General features: G+C 42.9%; 1 protein-coding gene across 1 annotated transcript in view; it reads left to right on the forward strand.

Moving 5' to 3' along the window:
• The first annotated feature begins 10,474 nt into the window (after positions 1-10,474).
• The window catches only part of cabp2a (calcium binding protein 2a), a 40,830-nt gene continuing 29,958 nt past the window's right edge, over positions 10,475-21,346 (forward strand). The window contains exons 1-2 of the mRNA XM_062996404.1: positions 10,475-10,537; positions 11,644-11,826. Coding sequence (XP_062852474.1) covers positions 10,475-10,537; positions 11,644-11,826 — 246 coding nt within the window. The remainder of the gene's footprint in view (positions 10,538-11,643; positions 11,827-21,346) is intronic.

Here is a 21,346-nt window from a genome sequence, read left to right on the forward strand (position 1 = left end):
AAATGCTGCCTTCAGAGCTGGAGAACAAGAGGGGCTGAGGGCAGCTAGAAAGAACCTATCCCACGGCATCAGAAAGGCCAAGAGGCAGTACTCCAGGAGGATAGCACATCGCTTCAGCAACAGCAGAGACACGCGGAACCTGTGGCGGGGGATTCAGACCATCACTGACTACAAGCCTCCTTCGCAGACCTGTGACAGCACCACCACTCTGCTGAACGAGCTGAACGTCTTCTTCGCTCGGTTCGAAGCATTCAACAACACGCCTGCACTGAAATCCCCACCCCCTCCTGACGACCTGGTGCTGAAGCTGTCCCCGGACAGCGTGAGAAGATCATTCAGCAGGATCAACGCATGTAAAGCTCCTGGTCCTGACAACATTCCTGGTCGTGTGCTAAGGGACTGTGCGGGGGAACTTGCAGACGTCTTCACTGACATCTTTAACATCTCGCTGAGTCAGGCTGTTGTTCCTACATGCTTTAAAGCCACCACCATCATCCCTGTCCCGAAGAAGGCGTCGCCCTCCTGTTTTAATGACTACCGCCCTGTTGCACTCACCCCCATCCTCATGAAGTGTTTCGAACGGCTAGTCATGCAACACATCAAATCGGTCCTTCCCCCCTCTTTGGACCCCTTTCAGTTTGCATATCGGTCAAATCGATCGACTGATGACGCCATCTCCACTGTCCTCCACTCAGCCCTTACTCATCTGGACTCTAAAGACTCGTATGTACGAATGCTATTTATAGACTTCAACTCTGCATTCAATACGATCATCCCCCAACAGCTCATTCTCAAACTCGACAGGCTGGGGCTGAACACCTCACTGTGCAACTGGCTGTTAGACTTCCTAACTGGAAGACCACAGGCAGTACGGGTCGGCAGTAACACATCCAACACCATCACTCTGAACACGGGGGCTCCCCAAGGATGTGTGCTGAGCCCTCTCCTATTCACTTTGCTGACCCACGACTGCACACCATTGCACAGCTCCAACCTCTTCATAAAGTTCGCGGACGACACGACTGTGGTGGGTCTCATAAAGAACAATGACGAGACAAACTACAGGAGTGAGGTGAGTCGCCTGTCCCAGTGGTGCAAACACAACAATCTTTCCTTAAACGTTGAAAAAACGAAAGAGATTGTTGTGGATTTCAGAAGATCATGCACACAACATGCTCCTCTGACCATCAACGGTGCTGCTGTGGAAAGGGTGAGCAGCACCAAGTTCTTGGGAGTGCACATCACTGAGGACCTCTCCTGGACTAATAACACAACATCTTTAGCCAGGAGGGCTCATCAACGTCTCTACTTCCTCCGCAAGCTGAGAAGAGCCAGAGCTCCAGCCCCCATCATGTGTACCTTTTACAGAGGTACCATCGAGAGTGTCCTGACCAGCTGCATTACTGTGTGGTACGGCGCCTGCACCGCGTCCTGTCGCAAGACCCTCCAACGCATCGTGAGAGCAGCTGAGAAGATCATTGGCACCTCTCTCCCCACCCTCCACGAACTTCACAACACCCGCCTCACCCGAAAAGCCCTCTGCATGGCAGGTGATTCCACCCACCCACTGCACAGCTTCTTCAGTCTGCTGCCATCAGGAAGGAGACTGCGGAGTCTCCGGGCCAAGACCAGCCGACTGAGGGACAGCACCATCCACCAGGCGGTCAGGATCCTCAACTCGCTTCCTGTTCTGCCCCCCCTCTCACGAACCTAACCCCCCCCCCCCCCCCCCCCCCATCAATACCATAACTTACATCCCCATTTATCTTTTCAACGCACATATCACTTTAATCTACAATATAACATAATCGTTTTTGCACTGCCGTCGTAATTAAACTGGTTTTTAATAAAGACTTCATAATCTGCACTGCCACTTTAGTGTTTTTATATTGGGACTTCTATTTTTAAAATTCTTCAAGTGGTAATTCTTACTTCTATATTTTCATATTTGTGTCAGTGTGTATATATATTTGCGCTTCAGAGAGTGTTTATCCTTATTCTATTTTATATTCTTTTATTCTAGGTTATTGTTAATTAATGTTTTATGTTGCACCATGGGTCAGAGAGTAACGCAATTTCAATCCTCTGTATGTCCTGTACATATTGCAGTTTTGACAATAAAGCAACTTTGACTTTGACTTGACTTTGACTTTGAAATGAATGGGGCTCTATGGGATGTTTGGAACTATACAGAGCTCCACAACCCGGAAGCTGCACAGAAAATATGTCCCGCCCCCTTTCCAACGGTTCCCTATGGGAGTGTCGCCACTCTGTTCTCTCTACCGCTCTGGGTTCACGTTAAACAGTTAGTTGCAGATTGGAGCAGCATTTCTAACAAAATGAGAGATAATTCAGTCTTGTCTTTACAAAAAAACGCTTTCACAAAGCGTTCACTTGAAGGAAAAAAAGTTAAAAAAAAAGGGGCAAAATTCATGTTCAAATAGTGCTACTTTTAAAGGCTTGTTTTTTTATTGTTTTGTTGTTAATTTATTGTTTTGTTTGCGCCCCCCTCAAATTTTTTAGCACCACTGCTCGAACGTGAAAACAGATTGTTCTGCAGTTACTGTCCTCAACGAGCAGCGGGTCCTGCCGTCAGCCCCTCCGCCGTCCCAAAGCACGGGCGGTCAGTATCACAGTCAGATTGGGCGGTTTTCCACCAAAATGAGAGGATTTTGTTGGAAATTGGCACTTTGGCAGGTGGACAAAATTTGGGCTGGTTTGTAATCATTTTGGCAGCTTAAAATATAAATAAAAAAGCTATTGCTAAAGCAGGTGGAATATAAATAGGTCTACCTTCTCCCACCACATCCAACCCGTTGTCAAAAGTGTGATTGACAGGTTATTCTTTCCAGTCCAAGACACTGTTGCCACGCCCATCAATACACTGATTCATATGTTAGACAAGTGATTTGAGTTGAATATGAAGGTAAGCAAGTCTCGTACATACAACCTCTCATATGTACGAAAGGGAAAACTTTCATTGCTTGCAAGTTTGTTTGTTTTTTACATGCAAAGGGTTGTGTGTCCTAACAAATCATTCATTTTACAAACTTGGCAGGCTACTTTAAAGACATGCAAGCATAATTTGTCCTTTATAATGTATAATTACTGATCTGTACATTTTGAGATATTAATTTGTAGGTCATGAAGGTTTAACTGGTTTATTATTTGTGAAATGCTAAACACCATCTGCTTTTCCTGTGTTTTGGGCGTTTTATCATGCATTTTGGCTGAAAATTACTGTCGCAATCTGGCAACCCTCCCCAGAGTAGCTCAGTGTTGTCTTAAAAAACAAAAACAAACCACGAATTAACAGAAGAATGTTCATTTGTAGTTCTAAACATATTTAGGGTGTTTTTACCCACTTTTTGTCTCTCCCACGATGTTATTCCTCTCTTCTACAGCGTCAATTACATGCAAATGGACCATATGCAAATTAGGCGATGACGTCATTTAGCGACTTCTAGCGACTTTTAGGACAGCCAATAGCTACTTTCCTTACTGAGGAGTTGGCAACACTGGGTTTCTTCCCAGCCACTACCAGTCTGCACACTGCTCCGTTATCTTGGTTTTTGCGAACGCTTCTTTGTCATAGAGACAGGAAGGAGGTGGAGACAGGAAGGAGACAGGAACCAGGAACAGGAACCAGGTTTTAGGCAGGAGGTAACAACTCCTGCCTTCAACCTGGTTCCACACCACCTTCCTGTCTCCAGTGCTCCTGCCGGTACCTCCTGCCTTCAACCTGGTTCCACACCTCCTTCCTGTCTCCAGTGCTCCTGCCGGTACCTCCTGCCTTCAACCTGGTTCCATACCACCTTCCTGTCTCCAGTGCTCCTGCCGGTACCCCCCGCTTTCATCCTGGGTCCACACCACCTTCCTGTCTCCAGTGCTCCTGCCGGTACCTCCTGCTTTCAACCTGGTTCCACACCACCTTCCTGTCGCCAGTGCTCCTGCCGGGTTCCCCCTGCCTTCCTCCTGGGTCCATACCACCTTCCTGTCTCCAGTGCTGCCGCCGGTTCCTCCTGCCTACTTCCCAGTTCCTTCTCCACTCCTCCCGAGAACTGCCCGCTTCCTTCTCAGCTGACTGGTCCCCCTGCTGCAGCTCCCCAGTGCCTCACACTTTTAGTATTTTATTTTGAATTATTAAATAAACTGGTTAACTCTGCTTCTGTGTCTGTGGTTGGTGTTCGCCTCGTGATTCCAAACAAACCTTTATTGGTATAGTGCCAAACCTAACAGGTGTCATTTTTGTTTAAATGTGACAAAAAGCCATTTACACTTTCAGTGAATGCTTTTATCCAAAGCTTACAGTACTGAGACCGTTATACAGTCTGAGCAATCGAGGGTTAAAGGCCTTGCTCAAGGACCCAACAGCAGCAACCTGGCAGTGGTGGGGCTTGAACCAGCGACATTCTGATTACTAGTCCAGTACCTTAACCACTAGGCTAAACTGCTAGTTGTAGCATGTACAGAATGAGGCCTGGAAAATATGTTGCATGCTTCAAGGTACCTTGAAACTCAATGTTAATTGGTTCTGGGAGTGGCATTGAGTTTCAGAGTATTTTTTTCCCACAAGGATGTTTGGAGAACCTGTTAATGCATCCATGGTCCCGTAGAACTGCAGATATTTTAGGCTCATGTAAAATAATGAGGTTGTTTTTGACACTTATACACTGAAAATAATACAAATATAAAATAAAAGCACTGAAATACTATTAAAAACTGTTAAAAATCAATATAAAAATACAATAAAAGCTGCACTTACTTCCTTACTTCTGTTTCCTTACACTTTTAAATACCGTGTTCCGTTCAGTACCAGCACATTCACATAAGTGACAAAATGCAGATTCGTCTCATATTCACACTTTGATGTTTTTCCGCACCGCTCAAGCCGAGTGCTGAACAAAGCGGCTGTTCATTGTTAGTTTAAAATTAAATTAAAACTTTAAGACTTTTAATTAAAACTTCACTAAAAAAGTTTAAGTGAAACGTCGAGTTTAAAGGTACAGATTTCTCCACGAAGGGCGTTGAGTTTCAAATATTTCGAGTTTAGTGGACGTTGAGTTACAAGGTACCACATGTACAGTGTATCACAAAAGTGAGTACACCCCTCACATTTCTGCAAATATTTTATTATATCTTTTCATGGGACAACACTATAGAAATGAAACTTGGATATAACTTAGAGTAGTCAGTGTACAACTTGTATAGCAGTATAGATTTACTGTCTTCTGAAAATAACTCAACACACAGCCATTAATGTCTAAATGGCTGGCAACATAAGTGAGTACACCCCACAGTGAACATGTCCAAATTGTGCCCAAAGTGTCAATATTTTGTGTGACCACCATTATTATCCAGCACTGCCTTAACCCTCCTGGGCATGGAATTCACCAGAGCTGCACAGGTTGCTACTGGAATCCTCTTCCACTCCTCCATGATGACATCACGGAGCTGGTGGATGTTAGACACCTTGAACTCCTCCACCTTCCACTTGAGGATGCGCCACAGGTGCTCAATTGGGTTTAGTCCATCACCTTTACCTTCAGCTTCCTCAGCAAGGCAGTTGTCATCTTGGAGGTTATGTTTGGGGTCGTTATCCTGTTGGAAAACTGCCATGAGGCCCAGTTTTCGAAGGGAGGGGATCATGCTCTGTTTCAGAATGTCACAGTACATGTTGGAATTCATGTTTCCCTCAATGAACCGCAGCTCCCCAGTGCCAGCAACACTCATGCAGCCCAAGACCATGATGCTGCCACCACCATGCTTGACTGTAGGCAAGATACAGTTGTCTTGGTACTTCTCACCAGGGCGCCGCCACACATGCTGGACACCATCTGAGCCAAACAAGTTTATCTTGGTCTCGTCAGACCACAGGGCATTCCAGTAATCCATGTTCTTGGACTGCTTGTTTTCAGCAAACTGTTTGTGGGCTTTCTTGTGCATCAGCTTCCTTCCGGGATGACGACCATGCAGACCGAGTTGATGCAGTGTGCGGCGTATGGTCTGAGCACTGACAGGCTGACCTCCCACGTCTTCAACCTCTGCAGCAATGCTGGCAGCACTCATGTGTCTATTTTTTAAAGCCAACCTCTGGATATGACGCCGAACACGTGGACTCAACTTCTTTGGTCGACCCTGGCGAAGCCTGTTCCGAGTGGAACCTGTCCTGGAAAACCGCTGTATGACCTTGGCCACCATGCTGTAGCTCAGTTTCAGGGTGTTAGCAATCTTCTTATAGCCCAGGCCATCTTTGTGGAGAGCAACAATTCTATTTCTTACATCCTCAGAGAGTTCTTTGCCATGAGGTGCCATGTTGAATATCCAGTGGCCAGTATGAGAGAATTGTACCCAAAACACCAAATTTAACAGCCCTGCTCCCCATTTACACCTGGGACCTTGACACATGACACCAGGGAGGGACAACGACACATTTGGGCACAATTTGGACATGTTCACTGTGGGGTGTACTCACTTATGTTGCCAGCTATTTAGACATTAATGGCTGTGTGTTGAGTTATTTTCAGAAGACAGTAAATCTACACTGCTATACAAGCTGTACACTGACTACTCTAAGTTATATCCAAGTTTCATGTCTATAGTGTTGTCCCATGAAAAGATATAATGAAATATTTGCAAAAATGTGAGGGGTGTACTCACTTTTGTGATACACTGTATATGCTTACATGTCAACGGTCCATTTTATTTTTGGCCCAGAGAGCTCAACATCCATTTTTCCATTAAACAAAAACCCTGAACTCATCTAAACAAATTACTTTCTTTATGCATTTTCTCCCTTTTTTTAGAGCGTCCAATTGCCCGATTGTGTCATGCTTCCTCTTCACCAGTGCCGATCCCTGCTCTGATTGAGGAGAATGAAGCTAACCCACGCCCCCTCCGACACGTGGGCAGCAGCCGTATGCATCTTATCACCTACACTTTGACGAGTGCAGTGCAGCTCAGCACTGTGTACGGAGAGACGCACCCTGAGAGCACTCTTTTCTAATCTCTGTGCAGGCGCCATCAATCAGCCAGCAGAGTTCGTAATTGCACCAGCCATGAGAGAGAGAGAGAGAGAGACCCCATCTGGCTTAATCCCACCAATCTGAACAACAGGCCAATCATCGTTCATGTGGCTGCCCAGCCTCAGACGGCAGGCAGAGCTGAGATTCAATATGATGTATTGGAGATCCAGCTCTGGTTCTTACCGCTGCGCCACCTGAGCGGCCACAGTTGCATTTCTTGATGCAGTGGTGGACTCTGTTAGCTGACAATGGTTTTCTGAAGTACTTTAAGCCCATGTGGTTATATTTATCACACTGTCATGCCATCTGACAGCCATACACAGACTGAGACCTCACCAGATTTCCTGAATCTTTTCACAATATCATGAACAGTAGATGGTTAAAAAAAACTAAATTAATGGCAGTGTTGCATTGAGAACTGTTCTTTTTGTTTGCAGAGGCGGCATCAAACCCAAAGTACTGATTTTTGTTCCTTATTTGTTTCTCTGTTCCGTTACCACTGATCATTTAAAATAAGGAAATTGCAATCTATCTTATGTTGTAATAAGCAAATACGTAGGGTGTGGTCATTTAAAGTGTCACTGTTTAAAGTGTCATCTTAACGTCTGCAGAGGTGGACGACCTATGATCATACTGGTTTACAGTAATGTGGGTTGGTTATGACACTTCACATTATTTTGAATATTTCCTTGTATGAACGGTGGTCACATGGTTTTTACTTCCTTTATTCTCTGTTGGACATTGAATTACATTCTCTCCTGTCAGTCTGAACCTTACTGTAAAACCTAATTATCATAATAATAATCCGCCTAAATTTATCTTAGAATAAAGCCAAAGCTACACCGATCAGCCATAACATTAAAACCACCTCCTTGATTCTACAATTACTGTCCATTTTATCAGCTCCATTTACCATATAGAAGCACTTTGTATTTCTACAATTACTGACTGTAATCCATATGTTTCTCTGCATGCTTTGTTAGCCCCCTTTCATGCTGTTCTTCAATGGTCAGGACCCTTACAGAGCAGGACTTATTTAGGTGGTGGATGATTCTCAGCACTGCAGTGACACTGACATGGTGGTGGTGTGTTAGTGTGTGTTGTGCTGGTATGAACGGATCAGACACAGCAGCGCTGCTGGAGTTTTTAAACACCTCACTGTCACTGCTGGACTGAGAATCGTCCACCAGCCAAAAATATCCAGCCAACAGCGTCCCGTGGGCAGCGTCCTGGGACCACTGATGAAGGTCTAGAAGATGACCGACTCAAACAGAAGCAATAGATGAGCGATCGTCCCACAGTCCAAAAACATGTAGTCAGGTTAATTGGAGACACTGAACTCACTCACTTGTGTGTATGTGTGACTGCCCCGCGATGGACTGGCACTCTGTCCATGGTGTTAGTGTGCCTTGCGCCCATTGAAAAGCTGGGATAGGCTCCCGCACCCCATGACCCTGATTGGATAAGCGGTTAAGAAAGTGAGTGAGTGACTTTATACCCAATGATGATTCCCTCACATGTTACCAACTCACCCGCTTATTGTGGAACTTTATTATTCTATAAACTTTCGACTCTTATTCTGCCTCTGTCCCAACTTTTTTTGGAGTGTGTTGCAGGCATTAAATGCTAAATGAGTTTTCTATTTCTAAAATACAACATAAATGATCAGTGAAAACACTGGAAGTCTTAAATAAAGATTCAAGAGAATGAACACATCACAGATTCTTCTTTTATTGCATGATAACTTTCATAGAAATGCGGTTTGTAAAATGAACTCTTTAAAAAAGTCCACACCTTAGAATTGCACAACACCTTTTTACTGGTCCAGAGGTCTCACACACAAATGTACAACCCCAAATCTGAAAAAGTTGGGACAGTATGGAAAATGCAAATAAAATAAAAACACAGAGTTTCTTACTTTGACTTTTATTTAATGTCAGAAAGGATGAACCTGAGCTATTTCATGTTTTATCTGCTCAACTTCATTTCATTAATTAATGAACATCCATTCCTGCATTTCAGGCCTGCAGCACATTCCAAATTTAGGGCTAGTAATGAGGTGAAAAAACTAAATAATGATGTGATTCCAAACAGGTGATTGTGATCATGGTTTGGTACAAAAGCAGCATCCAGGAAAGGCTGAGAGTCTCTGATGAGTAAAGATGATCAGAGGATCCAGTTTGTCCACAAATGTGTGAGAAAATGAAATGTTAAAAAACAATGAACCTCAAAGAAAGATTAGAAGGGATTTGCATGTTCTCCCTCTACAGTGCAGAATATCATTAAAAGATTCAAGGAATCAGGAGGAATTTCAGTACATAAAGGCCGAGTGCGAGCTTAATCTGAACGCTCGTGATCTTCCATCCCTCAGACGGCGCCGCATCAAGAACCTCCACTCAACACTAGCTGATATAACCACATGGGTGAGGGATTAGTTTATCAAACCTTTATCAAGCTCTACAATACACAGTTACATGCGGTTTTATACATTTTCCATACTGTCCCAACTTTTTCTGATTTGGGGTTGTAAAATACATCTACTGTATTTTGGTTTTTGTGTTGTTTTTTCTAATTAGTGTGCAAGCTTTTACACTCATAACCCCAATGTGTTTAGGAAAATTCAACACTTTTGCTTTTATGTTATCTGGGATTTGGTGCCTTTTGGACCTTAAAACATTTTGAAAATGAACATTCTGGACATTCTGACATAAAATTAGGCATTAGCTAGCGAGTGAGCAAAACATTGTGTTTAGTATTTGAAAGTGTTCATTATTTCAGTAAGATGTTTAGAAAATTGTATTGTTTAAAATGTACTTAATAAATATAATGATCAGTACTGGGGACACAAAAGGCACCGAATTGTAGGAATGACCCAGTTGTTGTTGTTGTCTAACTTTTCATTCTGCAATATTATATTCGGCGTAAGCCGCCTTTCTAACATAATGACTTTCTCCAAAAGGTTGGAATGAGCTGAGCGGACAAAATAATATTCTGAATATGAAGCAGAAAGAGGATTTAGAGTGAAGGAATTGAAATGATAGAGTAAATCTGATGTAAATGGAACATAAAGGTCAGGAACTGCAGGAAAAACAACAACTAGAGGTTGATTTCTATTCGAGGCCACATTAAATCATACAGAAAGCAAACATACGTGTTTTTAATTTTGGAATACGCCTTTCGCCACCCCATCTGTAGAATATTTAACTATTCAACAAACCAGGGAATAGTAAGGTACAGGGAAAGGTACGAGCGATGACTAGGTAAGAAGAACGGCAGGGAAAACAGAGGATGAGGGCATGAAATGGATTAAACTAGGTAAAGGGAGAAAGAGGAGGGGCGAGTGATTAAGGAGATAGAGATGCTTTACGGAGTCGTTTCCCCAGCCAGAGAGCAAAGCAGATCTCCAGATACGGCTGGATTTAAGGAAATCGACGTGAGTGTTCGGAATAATGTCAGCGGAAGCAAAAAGCATGGATACGATCGAAGTCCCGCAGAACAAGATTGTGAAACAGGTGAGTGTGTTTCCCTGTCTAAATACACACCTTTATATGGATGTATGTTATAATGTGTTTGATTATGTACTTGGCGCAACAGGTAGTGTTGATGCCGCACGTGTCCATAGTCCTGAGTTCAGATCTCGGTTTAGTCACGGTGGAGTCTTTAAATTGCAATCCAGAATAAGTTCCTCCTATGAGCAGAGTGTTAGATGGTCAGCAAAGGACTGGCATCCATTCAGGGTGTATTTCTGGCAACTGGACACTTGTCCGAGAGAGCAGGCGCTAGTCCGCAGCCCTCGTTGGAGGAAAAGGAATTGTAACAGAAAATTCGATAGGAAAAAGGCAGTGGTAGCACAGTGGTTAATGAACTGCACTAGTAATCATAAAGTTGCAAGTTCAAGACCCATCATCACCAAGTCGGTTCCTTGGTTGGTCCCACTGCTCCTTGAGCAAGGCCATTAAAGAAAACTTGCACAAAAATAGATAAGAAAATATATATTATTTAAATCTTGTCATACTAATTCTATCAAGTTAAAAGTGTGCCTATTTACACCGACCAGGCATAACATTATGACAGGTGAAGTGAATAACACTGATTATCTCTTCATCACGGCACCTGTTAGTGGGGTTATATTAGGCAGCAAGTGAACATTTTATCCTCAAAGTTGATGTTAGAAGCAGGAAAAATGGGCGAGTGTGAGGATCTGAGTGAGTTTGTCAAGGACCAAATTGTGACGGCTAGATGACTGGGTCAGAGCATCTCCAAAACTGCAGCTCTCAAAAGTGGTCCAAGGAGGGAACAGTGGTAAACCGGCGACAGGGTCATGGGCGGCTCACTGATGCACGTGGGGAGCGAAGGCTGGCCTGTGTGGTCCGATCCAACAGACGAGCTACAAACTGCTGTAGAAGTTCATGCTGGTTCTGATAGAAAGGTGTCAGAATACACAGAGCAGCACAGTTTGTTGTGTATGGGGCAGCAAAAGGGGGACCAACTCAATATTAGAAAAGTGGTCATAATGTTATGCCTGATCTGTGTATCAAAAAGTTCCCATATAAAACTTTTACCAATTCCATAAAACTGTTATCTCAGTGTTTTCATCGTCTCGTTTATCTTCGTACAGGGATCGTTTAAGAAGAACATTGAGAAGCTGAAGAAATGGAGCACCTCTTCAGGTGGAAGTTTTAAACGACCCCCGAAAATGAAGACCCTCAGTCTGAACTCGCCCACCGACGATGATGACCAGGGCAAGGGAGCGCAAGAACGCAGAAAATTCAGACCCATAGTGGCGTCTGTTTTCGGTCAGGTAAGACTAAAGGGCAGCTCGTGTTGCTTAATGTTCCATGTCAGTCCTGAAAGATTCAAACAAAACATAAATATAAGAATCTGAATTGTGAGTGTTGAACTTCACTTCATCTATCACTAAGGTCCTACCTAATTCACGACCGCGAAAATCGCGTCATGGACCGTGAAACAATCTGTTTCCCATGTAATGTGCAATTTGCTGGGAAATTCTAACTTTAAGGTTTGTGTTTAGCGATTTAACATTTTCATCCGTGTTACATTCAAGTGCCTCAGGTTAACTGGTTGATTCGCAGGTGTCCTAGCAATCCTACAGCAATTCAGTTAGCCATCGGTTAGTCAAAACATCCAAGAGTTTGGAAAACTCCCAACCGATTCTGTGGACGCGGGGCGGGGGGATCAAAACACAGACCAGAATTTTCATCTTTGAGGCAGAACATGAAGCCTCGCAGCGTCGCTGGATGTTCTAGGTTTACATTCAACTATTCAGGCAGCTGTGCTGTGTGTCGTAGCTTCTGTTTATTCTATCATTCAATTTACGAGTGTAATTTAGTAACTGATGTGAAATGTGGCACTTTTCTTTAAAAATCCGTGACTGCAGGATGCTCGGCCTCACTACAGATGCCTCGCATTGGATGCCGGTCGTGTTTTTGAGGCCGTAGAGATGGTTGGATACATCAGTTATGATTTAGTACATTGAGATGATCCTGGATTGTAAATGAGTCTCAGTTTCAGCTGCCTTGTGACAAATATGTCTTCATAACAGGGCTGTAATCACAACGTCCCTCCAATATATTGATGCAAAAGCATAAATAACCATACTCTACTTACTATCTTTGTGTCATTTTTGAATCCATCGGTGCTCCCATTAGTTGCTCATGTGGCAGGAATGTTTTAGAATGGCAGGAAGCCCCCCCCTAACCCCCCACTCCCAGCAGATTACCTATTTGGCCCAATTTGACCACCAAGGTGTGTCCCTTCACTGCCCCTTTGTTTACGAGTCTGTACTTAGCACTCAATTCCTTGTGAATGGAGTTATAGAATAACTTGAGAGAAAGGACACGACTGAAACTCTTACCGGCTCATAATTGACTGCCTATATTTTTTTATACATCATTCTTTTATTTTCTCCTTGATAAATCCACACACCCACCTTGCAGGTGAAGAGAAGTGGCGCCTAGTTGGCCCAAAAGTCCTGCTACATTCCTGTTGTCCACCTATAAATCGGGACAGTGGTTTACACTTTGGTTACATTTATGACAGGAACGGTAGTTACTCATTACACAAGATTCATCAGTTCACAAAGTTATATCAAACACAGTCATGGACAATTTAGTGTTGCCAATTCACCTCACTTGCACGTCTTTGGACTGTGGGAGGAAACCGGAGCACACGGAGCAAACCTACGCGGACACGGCTACAGTGGTAGCCTAGTCAAGTCAAGTCAAATTTATTTATATAGTGCTTTTTACAATAGACATTGTCTCAAAGCAACTTTACAAAATCCAGGACCAACAGATACAAAAACCCCTGATGAGCAAGCCGAGGGCGACAGTGGCAAAAAAACTCCTTTAAAATTACAGGAAGAAACCTTGAAAGGAACCAGACTCAGCAGGGCCTGTCCTTCTTGGGTGGTCTGGAGGAAACTTTAAATAAATACGATTTACACAAATCATACAAACGCAGAATTAAAATGAACTAAAAGTTATAACTGGCAATAATAAATAAATAAATAAATAAATAGTAATAGAGTTATTATTCAGTCCAGTTTGTAATAAAGTTTGTTGTGAGTTCTTGACATTCTTGGTGCAAACTCGCCAGGTTTCCGTCACATCCGGCAGGAGCAGCATTGTTGGCACGGCAGTCTCGACTTCAATCCTTAACCTCGGATGTGTAAACAGGTTTTCATCAGAACCACCTCGGGGTAAAACAACAGAAAATGTAGTTAAAAATGTAAAATAAGAGTTGAGTAAAATATCAGTTTTACAGAGAGTTTTAGACTCCGGCAGCCCTAATTATTACAGCATAATTAAAAGAGAGAGCGAGCAGGTAACAAGATCATGACGGCTTTCACAGGACATCAGTGCCCACCTCCTCCACCGTCATCAATCCTGAGTGATCGAACAAGAGAGGCAGAACAACAGCAACCCAACATCCCTGATCACCACAAGTTTCTATGACCAAGAACCTCCAAGCTCTGCTTTTTTGTCTACACTAATCAAAAGCCTGAGAAAATAAATATGTTTTCAGTCTAGACTTTGAGACGTGTCCGAATCCCAAACAGAGGCAGGAAGATTATTTCAAAGTTGTGGAGCTTTGTAAGAAAATGCTCTTTCACCAGCCATGATCTTTTTAATTCTGGGAACTATAAGTAACCCTGCATCTTGTGAGCGAAGTGGACGCGCTGGGTTGTAGTTCACTCAGATACTGTAGAGCCAGACCATGTAGCGCTTTATAAGTTAGTAAAAGTATTTTGTAATTAATGCGGAATTTAACTGGCAGCCAGTAAAGAGATGATAGATCAGGAGTAATATGATCAAGCCTAGGGCTTTTTATTTGCAGCTACTTTTGGGTCCTTGAGCAAGGCCCTTAAGACTGCCTGCTCCAGGGCTGTCAGACAATAGCTAACCCTGCGTTCTGACCCCAATTTTCAAACAAGCAAAAAACACTTAATTGTACTGTACACATGTATATGTATATACAACAAATAAACGCATTCTTCTTTTTCATGAATTTGAACACTTAAGCTTCAAATAAAGACGTCATTACTTCTCAACTCAGCACAGATAATCCTATCGGCTCCTGCCAGCACCTCTTCACCATACTAAGCAAACGATCTAGCAATCTAACAACTGGGACAACATGGAAGGAAAAGTGGAACCAAGTGGTGGAGCGAACTTCCCCTCTCTGTCCAAAACTATCTCAATACACCGATCAGCCATAATATTAAAACCACCTCCTTTTTTCTACACTCACTGTCCATTTTATCAGCTCCACTTACCATATAAAATCACTTTGTAGTTGTACAATTACTGACTGTAGTCCATCTGTTTCTCTACGTGCTTTGTTAGCCCCCTTTCATGCTGTTCTTCAATGGTCAGGACCCCCAGAGGACCACCACAGAGCTGGTATTAGGTGGTGGATCATTCTCAGCAATGCAGTGACACTGACATGGTGGTGGTGTGTTAGTGTGTGTTGTGCAGGTATGTGTGGATGAGACAGCAGTCCTCACCATCACTGCTGGACTGAGAATAGTCCACCAACCAAAAATAACCAGCCAACAGCGCCCCGTGGGCAGCGTCCTGTGACCACTGATGAAGGTCTAGAAGATGACCGACTCAAACAGCAGCAATAGATGAGCGATCATCTCTGACTTTACATCTACAAGGTGGACCGACTAGGTAGGAGTGTCTAATAGAGTGGACAGTGAGTGGACACAGTATTTAAAAACTGTGTCTGATCCACTGATACCAGCACAACACACACTGCAGTGCTGAGAATGATCCACCACCTAAATAATACCTGCTCTGTGGTGGTCCTGTGGGGGTCCTGACCATTGAAGAACAGCATGAAACAGATCAGTAATTGTAGAACTACAAAGTGCTTCTATATGGTAAGTGGAGCTGATAAAATGGACAGTGAGTGTAGAAACAAGGAGGTGGTTTTAATGTTATGGTTGATTGGTGTATATCCAAGATGACAATTTAGACAATTTAGAATCGTTGCCACTGTTGGGCCCTTGAGCAAGGCCCTTAACCTTTAATTGCTTAGACAATCTACTGTCACAGTACTGTAAATTGCTTTGCATAAAAGCGTCTGCTCAATGCCAAAATAATATGTGTATTTTACCCATTATTCCACACTTCATTTTTGTTTTTTCTAAAGGGAGTTCAGCCACCCAACTCTGAGAGGGAACCACCCAGAACCCCAGCCCAACAGTCTCAGAGTCTCTGTCCAGTTTCCTTACAGTCTCATAATCACTCCTCATTTAGTATAGTGGAATGTGTGGCCTGCACTCGTAAACACATTTTTTTGGTGCAAGATTAAAGAAAGAGCACGACTTCCCAACCACTTCTACCCACGTGCTTTCTTCCCCAAATTAATTTCACATTCTTTTAATACAGGCAAAGAAAGATGACAAACACGAGTACTGTTAAAATGGCCTCTTTCTCTCTCTGTGTGTTTTCCTCCGCTTTCTTTTCACACTCACCCCTCACCCATTCGGGATTTGGCCCTAATCCATGAGCAGACCACCTTAGTAAAGCAGATGACCCAAATCCTACATAATAACACTCATACACAAGCACACGGCATCAAAACATTAGACGCTCTAAATCGTGCCGTTTTAAGACTGGCTGCCCAAATTGTACTACAGGATAAATCTGCTTACACACAAACACTCTCCTCTTAAACTCAGATATCACACAAATCTTGTTTTACGCCTAGTTCACACTACACGATTTTTACCCTGATTTGCCGGCTCGGGAGCAATTTGGCATTCGCTCGGCGATCGAAACTCGGCTCTCAATCGCTATGTGTGAACTACTCAATAACTCGATCCAACTGAAGGTAATTATCTAGCTTGCTAGATATCTGAATATGAGTCGCCCGACTGGCAATGAGTGCTATGTCGAACAGCCAATGAGAACGTAAGATATGGTGTGAGGGGAAATGCAGGGGAGGAGTGTAAAAGGTGGGACAGGGGCGTAATATAGTTTATATCAGAATACATCAGCACACACACAAGTTTTACAGTATTTCTGACCTTATTGTTCTCTACAAACCATAATACCCATGCTGCATTGAAAATAATATTTATTAACCTCCAACTCACTACAAAACAGTCCAAGCTGTTCGTGTTGCCAAATCCACTCAGATTTATTTATTTTTTCTCTTTGATTTTATGCTGCACATCAGCGCACAAACTTTGATCGCTCGCTACTTGTTGGCGTGTATTTTTGGACGTGGTATCATTAAACCCCTCGTCACTTCTCGTGTTTGTTTTCGTGACAGAACGTAGTTTGGGAGACCAGAGAAGCTCGCCCGCGATTCCAGTTGGTGATAGATGGTGTAGTGTGTGACCCCCTATCGCCGATCAGTCGTGTAGTGTGAAATACACCCCGACTTGAAAGACTCCCGATTACAAGAGATCCAGTCGTGTAGTGTGAACTTGGCATTACTCGTTCTATAGTTTGTTTATGTTTATTTATTTATTAGGATTTTAATGTCATGTTTTACACTTTGGTTACATTCATGACAGGAACGATAGTTACTCATTACACAAGATTCATCAGTTCACAAGTTTATAATCAAACACAGTCATGGACAATTTAGTGCCTCCAATTCACTTCACTTGCACGTCCCTGTACTGTGGGAGGAAACCGGAGCACCTGAGGAAACCCACGCGGACACAGGGAGAACATGCAAACTCCACACAGAAAGGACCCGGACCGCCCAACCTGGGGATCAAACCCAGGATCTTCTTGCTGTAAGGCGGCAGTGCTACCCACTTAGCCACCGTGCCGCCCACTCGTTCCATAGTAAATGAATTTACAGCACATTACTCTCAATGGTAAAAGCGAGGGCTCTGGAATATTAGTTGGAAGGTTAAGGGATCAAAACTGTTGCAGCCGCTGTTGGACCCTTGAGCAACACCCTGACTCTGTGCTCTGACCCCAGCTTCCAAACCAGCAGGGGAACATGTGGGTTCTTCAAAAAGTTTCAGCACTTTTTTAAATTTCTAAAACAAATCACATCACTTTTCTACATTGTTGGCTTACGATGCATTTTTCCAGCGTCGTACCGATTTTTTAATGCCGTCAGCAAAACATGTTGTTGGTTGAGCTCGTAGCCACTGATGCAGCGCTGCTTTCACATCATCATCACATAAAAATCTTCTTCCCCTTAAAGCTTCTTCGAGCGTCCAAAAAGGTGGAAATCAGATGGAGCTAAATCTGGACTATAAGCGTCTCTCAGTCTCTCAGACTGGTGTAAGAATTTCACCCTCCATGTTTTTGGGATGTGCAAGTAATTAAGAAACTACTCAGTTCCACAATTAAGTCACGATGTCGGTCACCTTCAAGTTTGTTTTGCTTTCACACCCCGTTTGTCTCTGCCTCCTCCCTTTAACAGGGATTAGTCCTTGTAATAATCAGTCACAGCTGTTCCTCATGTCTCCATTATTACTCTGTGTATATATCACACGGTGCATCCAGTGTCTGTGTTTGTTGGTATGTGGTTCTTGCTAGTCCTAATGCTGGGTTCCTGTCCAAGTTCCTGTCTGTGCTCCTTTCTTTGTTCTGATTTGTACTGTTGGTTAGTTAGCTCGGATTAGCATTAGCCTAGAAAATAGTATGTTCTGTTTTGATCTAGTTTATATCAGGTTCGGTTAGTTTAGAATTCTGTTCCTTGTTTTTTAGTCAGAAGAGTTAGCCTAGCTTAGCAGAGGGTTATGTCTTTGTTTATTTTTATTGTTCAGTCTTGTTCCTTGTTCAACAGTCCTATTGCTCGTGTGTGTTTAGAATGTCTGAGTGTTTTTTTTTTTGTCATAGGCTGCATCCAAAAAGACATCCTATATGTAACACAGTGTAGAACTATACCACTGGTAGTGCACTGATTAGTATGGTGAAGTGCAATTATACATGTATATCTTTTAGTTTTGCTTTAATGAGCATTGATCAGCTTTAAAAATTAAATTAAATTGGTTTAGCTTTAGAGGACATCATCTAGACCCACCATTCAGCCGAAATGTCTCATATTTCTTCAAAGTTAATGTTGTTAGAGATAAATTCTGGCCCTGTTACCAATAATCAGTTTAAAGCTACAACACACATTCAGTAAAGGGAAAGCATTTAATATATTTGCAAAACTTAAACTCAATAGGTCAATAAGCTCAAACAAAAAGTGCACATTCAATATTCAAAATTCTAATACTTTTGAACAGAATACTAAGACTTTATTTTTCTGTTCTAAAAGTCAAGTCAAATTTATTTATATATCGCTTTTACAATAGACATTGTCTCAAAGCAACTTGACAGAATCCAGGACCAACAGACCAAAAACCCCTACTGAGCAAGCCGAGGGCGACAGTGGCAAGGAAAAACTCCCCTAAAATTACAGGAAGAAGCTGGGATCTCGAATACATCGTATCGGATCTCAGCTCTGCCTGCCGGCTAAGGCTGAGCGGCCACATGAACAACGATATGGGCGAGACTAAGCCGGATAGGGTCTCTCTCTCATAACCAATGCAATTACGACCTCTGCTGGCTGATTGATGGCGCCTGCACAGAGATGAGAAAAGAGTGCTCTCAGGGTGTGTCTCTCCGTACACAACGCTGAGCTGCACTGCACTCATCAAAGTTCAGGTGATAAGATGCATACGGCTGCTGCCCATGTGTTGAGAGGAACCAGACTCAGCAGGGACCCCCGTCCTTCTCGAGTGGCCTGGAGGAAACTTTAAATAAATAGGATTTACACAAATCATACAAACACAAAGTTGTTTATTTATTGTCTGTTTTAACACTGTTTTATCCTGATCAGGGTTGCAGAGAGGGTTAATAAAAAGCACCTTGTTTCGTATCTCAAATTAACCTGACTGCTTGTCTTTGTACTGTGGGAGGAAACCCACACAGACACAGAGAGAACATGCAAACTCCACACAGAAAGGACCCAGGCCTCCCGGTGGGGGAATCAAACCCATAACCTTCTTGCTCTGAGGCAACAGCTCTGAAGCTTAACAATTACTAAAACAATTCAGACCCATTTTGCATTTTCTCAGCTTGTTTATTGTCTTACTAACAGATGATTAATACTATCTCAGTGCTCTAATTCTGCCAATGGAGTCCATTTAAAGAAATGTGTCCCATAGATTGTAAAACAACAATACTTTTTGTAAGTAATTCTTCTACAGATATTTTGTAAGGACAAAACAAGCAAAAAACAAAAAGCTTTCTACCAGATAATGTACAAGAGACCCGTCAAAGAGTTATTGAAGCTGAATGAAACAGCATTAACAGCATTAAAGGTAAACATATTTGCTCCTTTGTTGGGTTTAATGCTCTAATTTTGCAAGAAATGTGTCCTATAGATTATCTAAAAATATATAATTTAGTAAGTACAACCCCAAATCAGAAAAAGTTGGGACAGCATGAAAAATGAAAATAATAAAAACCCAGAGTTCCTTACATTTACTTTGAGTTTTATTTGATGAACCTCAGGATGAACCTGAGATATTTCATCTTTTATCTGCTCAACTTCATTTCATTTATTAATAAACATCCATTCCTGCATTTCAGGCAGAATTCCAAAAAAAGTTGGAACAGTAAAGCATTTACCACTTTGCAATGTTGTCGTTCCTTTTCACCCCTTAAAAGAGGTTTCGGCACCGAGGAGACCAAGTGATTTAGTGTTTCAGCTTTTATTTTGTTTCGTTCTTCCTGCAAACACGTCTTAAGATGTGCAGCAGTACGGGGGGTCGTCGTTGTTTCAAAATCCTCCACACGTTTTCTATTGGGGACAGGTCAGGACTGCAGGCAGTACCCGTACCCTCTTCTTCCGCAGCCATGCCTTTGTAATGTGTGCAGCAGGTGGTTTTGCATCGTCTTGTTGAGAAATGCTGGACGTCCCTGGAAAAGACGACGTCTTGAAGGCAGCACATGTTGCTCTAAGATCTCAATGTACTTTTTTTCTGCATTAATGCTGCATCACAGAGTGTAAATGACCTTTACCAAGGGCACTGACACGCCCCATACCATGACAGACCCTGGTACTGACACACCCCCATACCATGACAGACCCTGGTACTGACACACCCCCATACCATGACAGACCCTGGTACTGACACACCCCCATACCATGACAGACCCTGGATTTTGGGCTTGTTGCTGATAACAGTCTGGATCCTTTTCATCTTTGGTCCGGAGCACACGGTGTCCATTTTTTCCAAAGAAGACCCAGAATGCTGATTCATCTGACCACAATACACGCTTCCACTGTGTGATGGTCCATCCTAGATGCCTCAGAACCCAGAGACCACTGCTTCTGGACATGGTTAACATAAGGCTTCTTTTTTTGCACAGTAAAGTGTGAAGTATGATTAGTGCAGTAACTCTGTATTGTAGAGCTTGATAAAGGTTTGATAAACTAATCCCTCACACATGTGGTTATATCAGCTAGTGTTGAGTGGAGGTTCTTGATGCGGCGCCGTCTGAGGGATGGAAGATCACGAGTGTTCAGATTAATCTTGCACCCTTGGCCTTTACACACTAAAATTCCTCCTGATTCCTTGAATGGGTTAATGATATTCTGCACTGTAGAGGGAGAACATGCAAATCCCTTCCAATCTTTCTTTGAGGTTCATTGTTTTTAACATTTCAATCATTTTCTCACACATTTGTGGACAAACTGGATCCTCTGATCATCTTTACTCATCAGAGACTCTCAGCCTTTCCTGGATGCTGCTTTTGTACCAAACCATGATTACAATCACCTGTTTACAATCACATCATCATTTAGTTTTTTCACCT

Source organism: Trichomycterus rosablanca, chromosome 5 (assembly GCF_030014385.1).
Source record: "Trichomycterus rosablanca isolate fTriRos1 chromosome 5, fTriRos1.hap1, whole genome shotgun sequence".
Taxonomy (NCBI): Eukaryota; Metazoa; Chordata; class Actinopteri; order Siluriformes; family Trichomycteridae; genus Trichomycterus; species Trichomycterus rosablanca.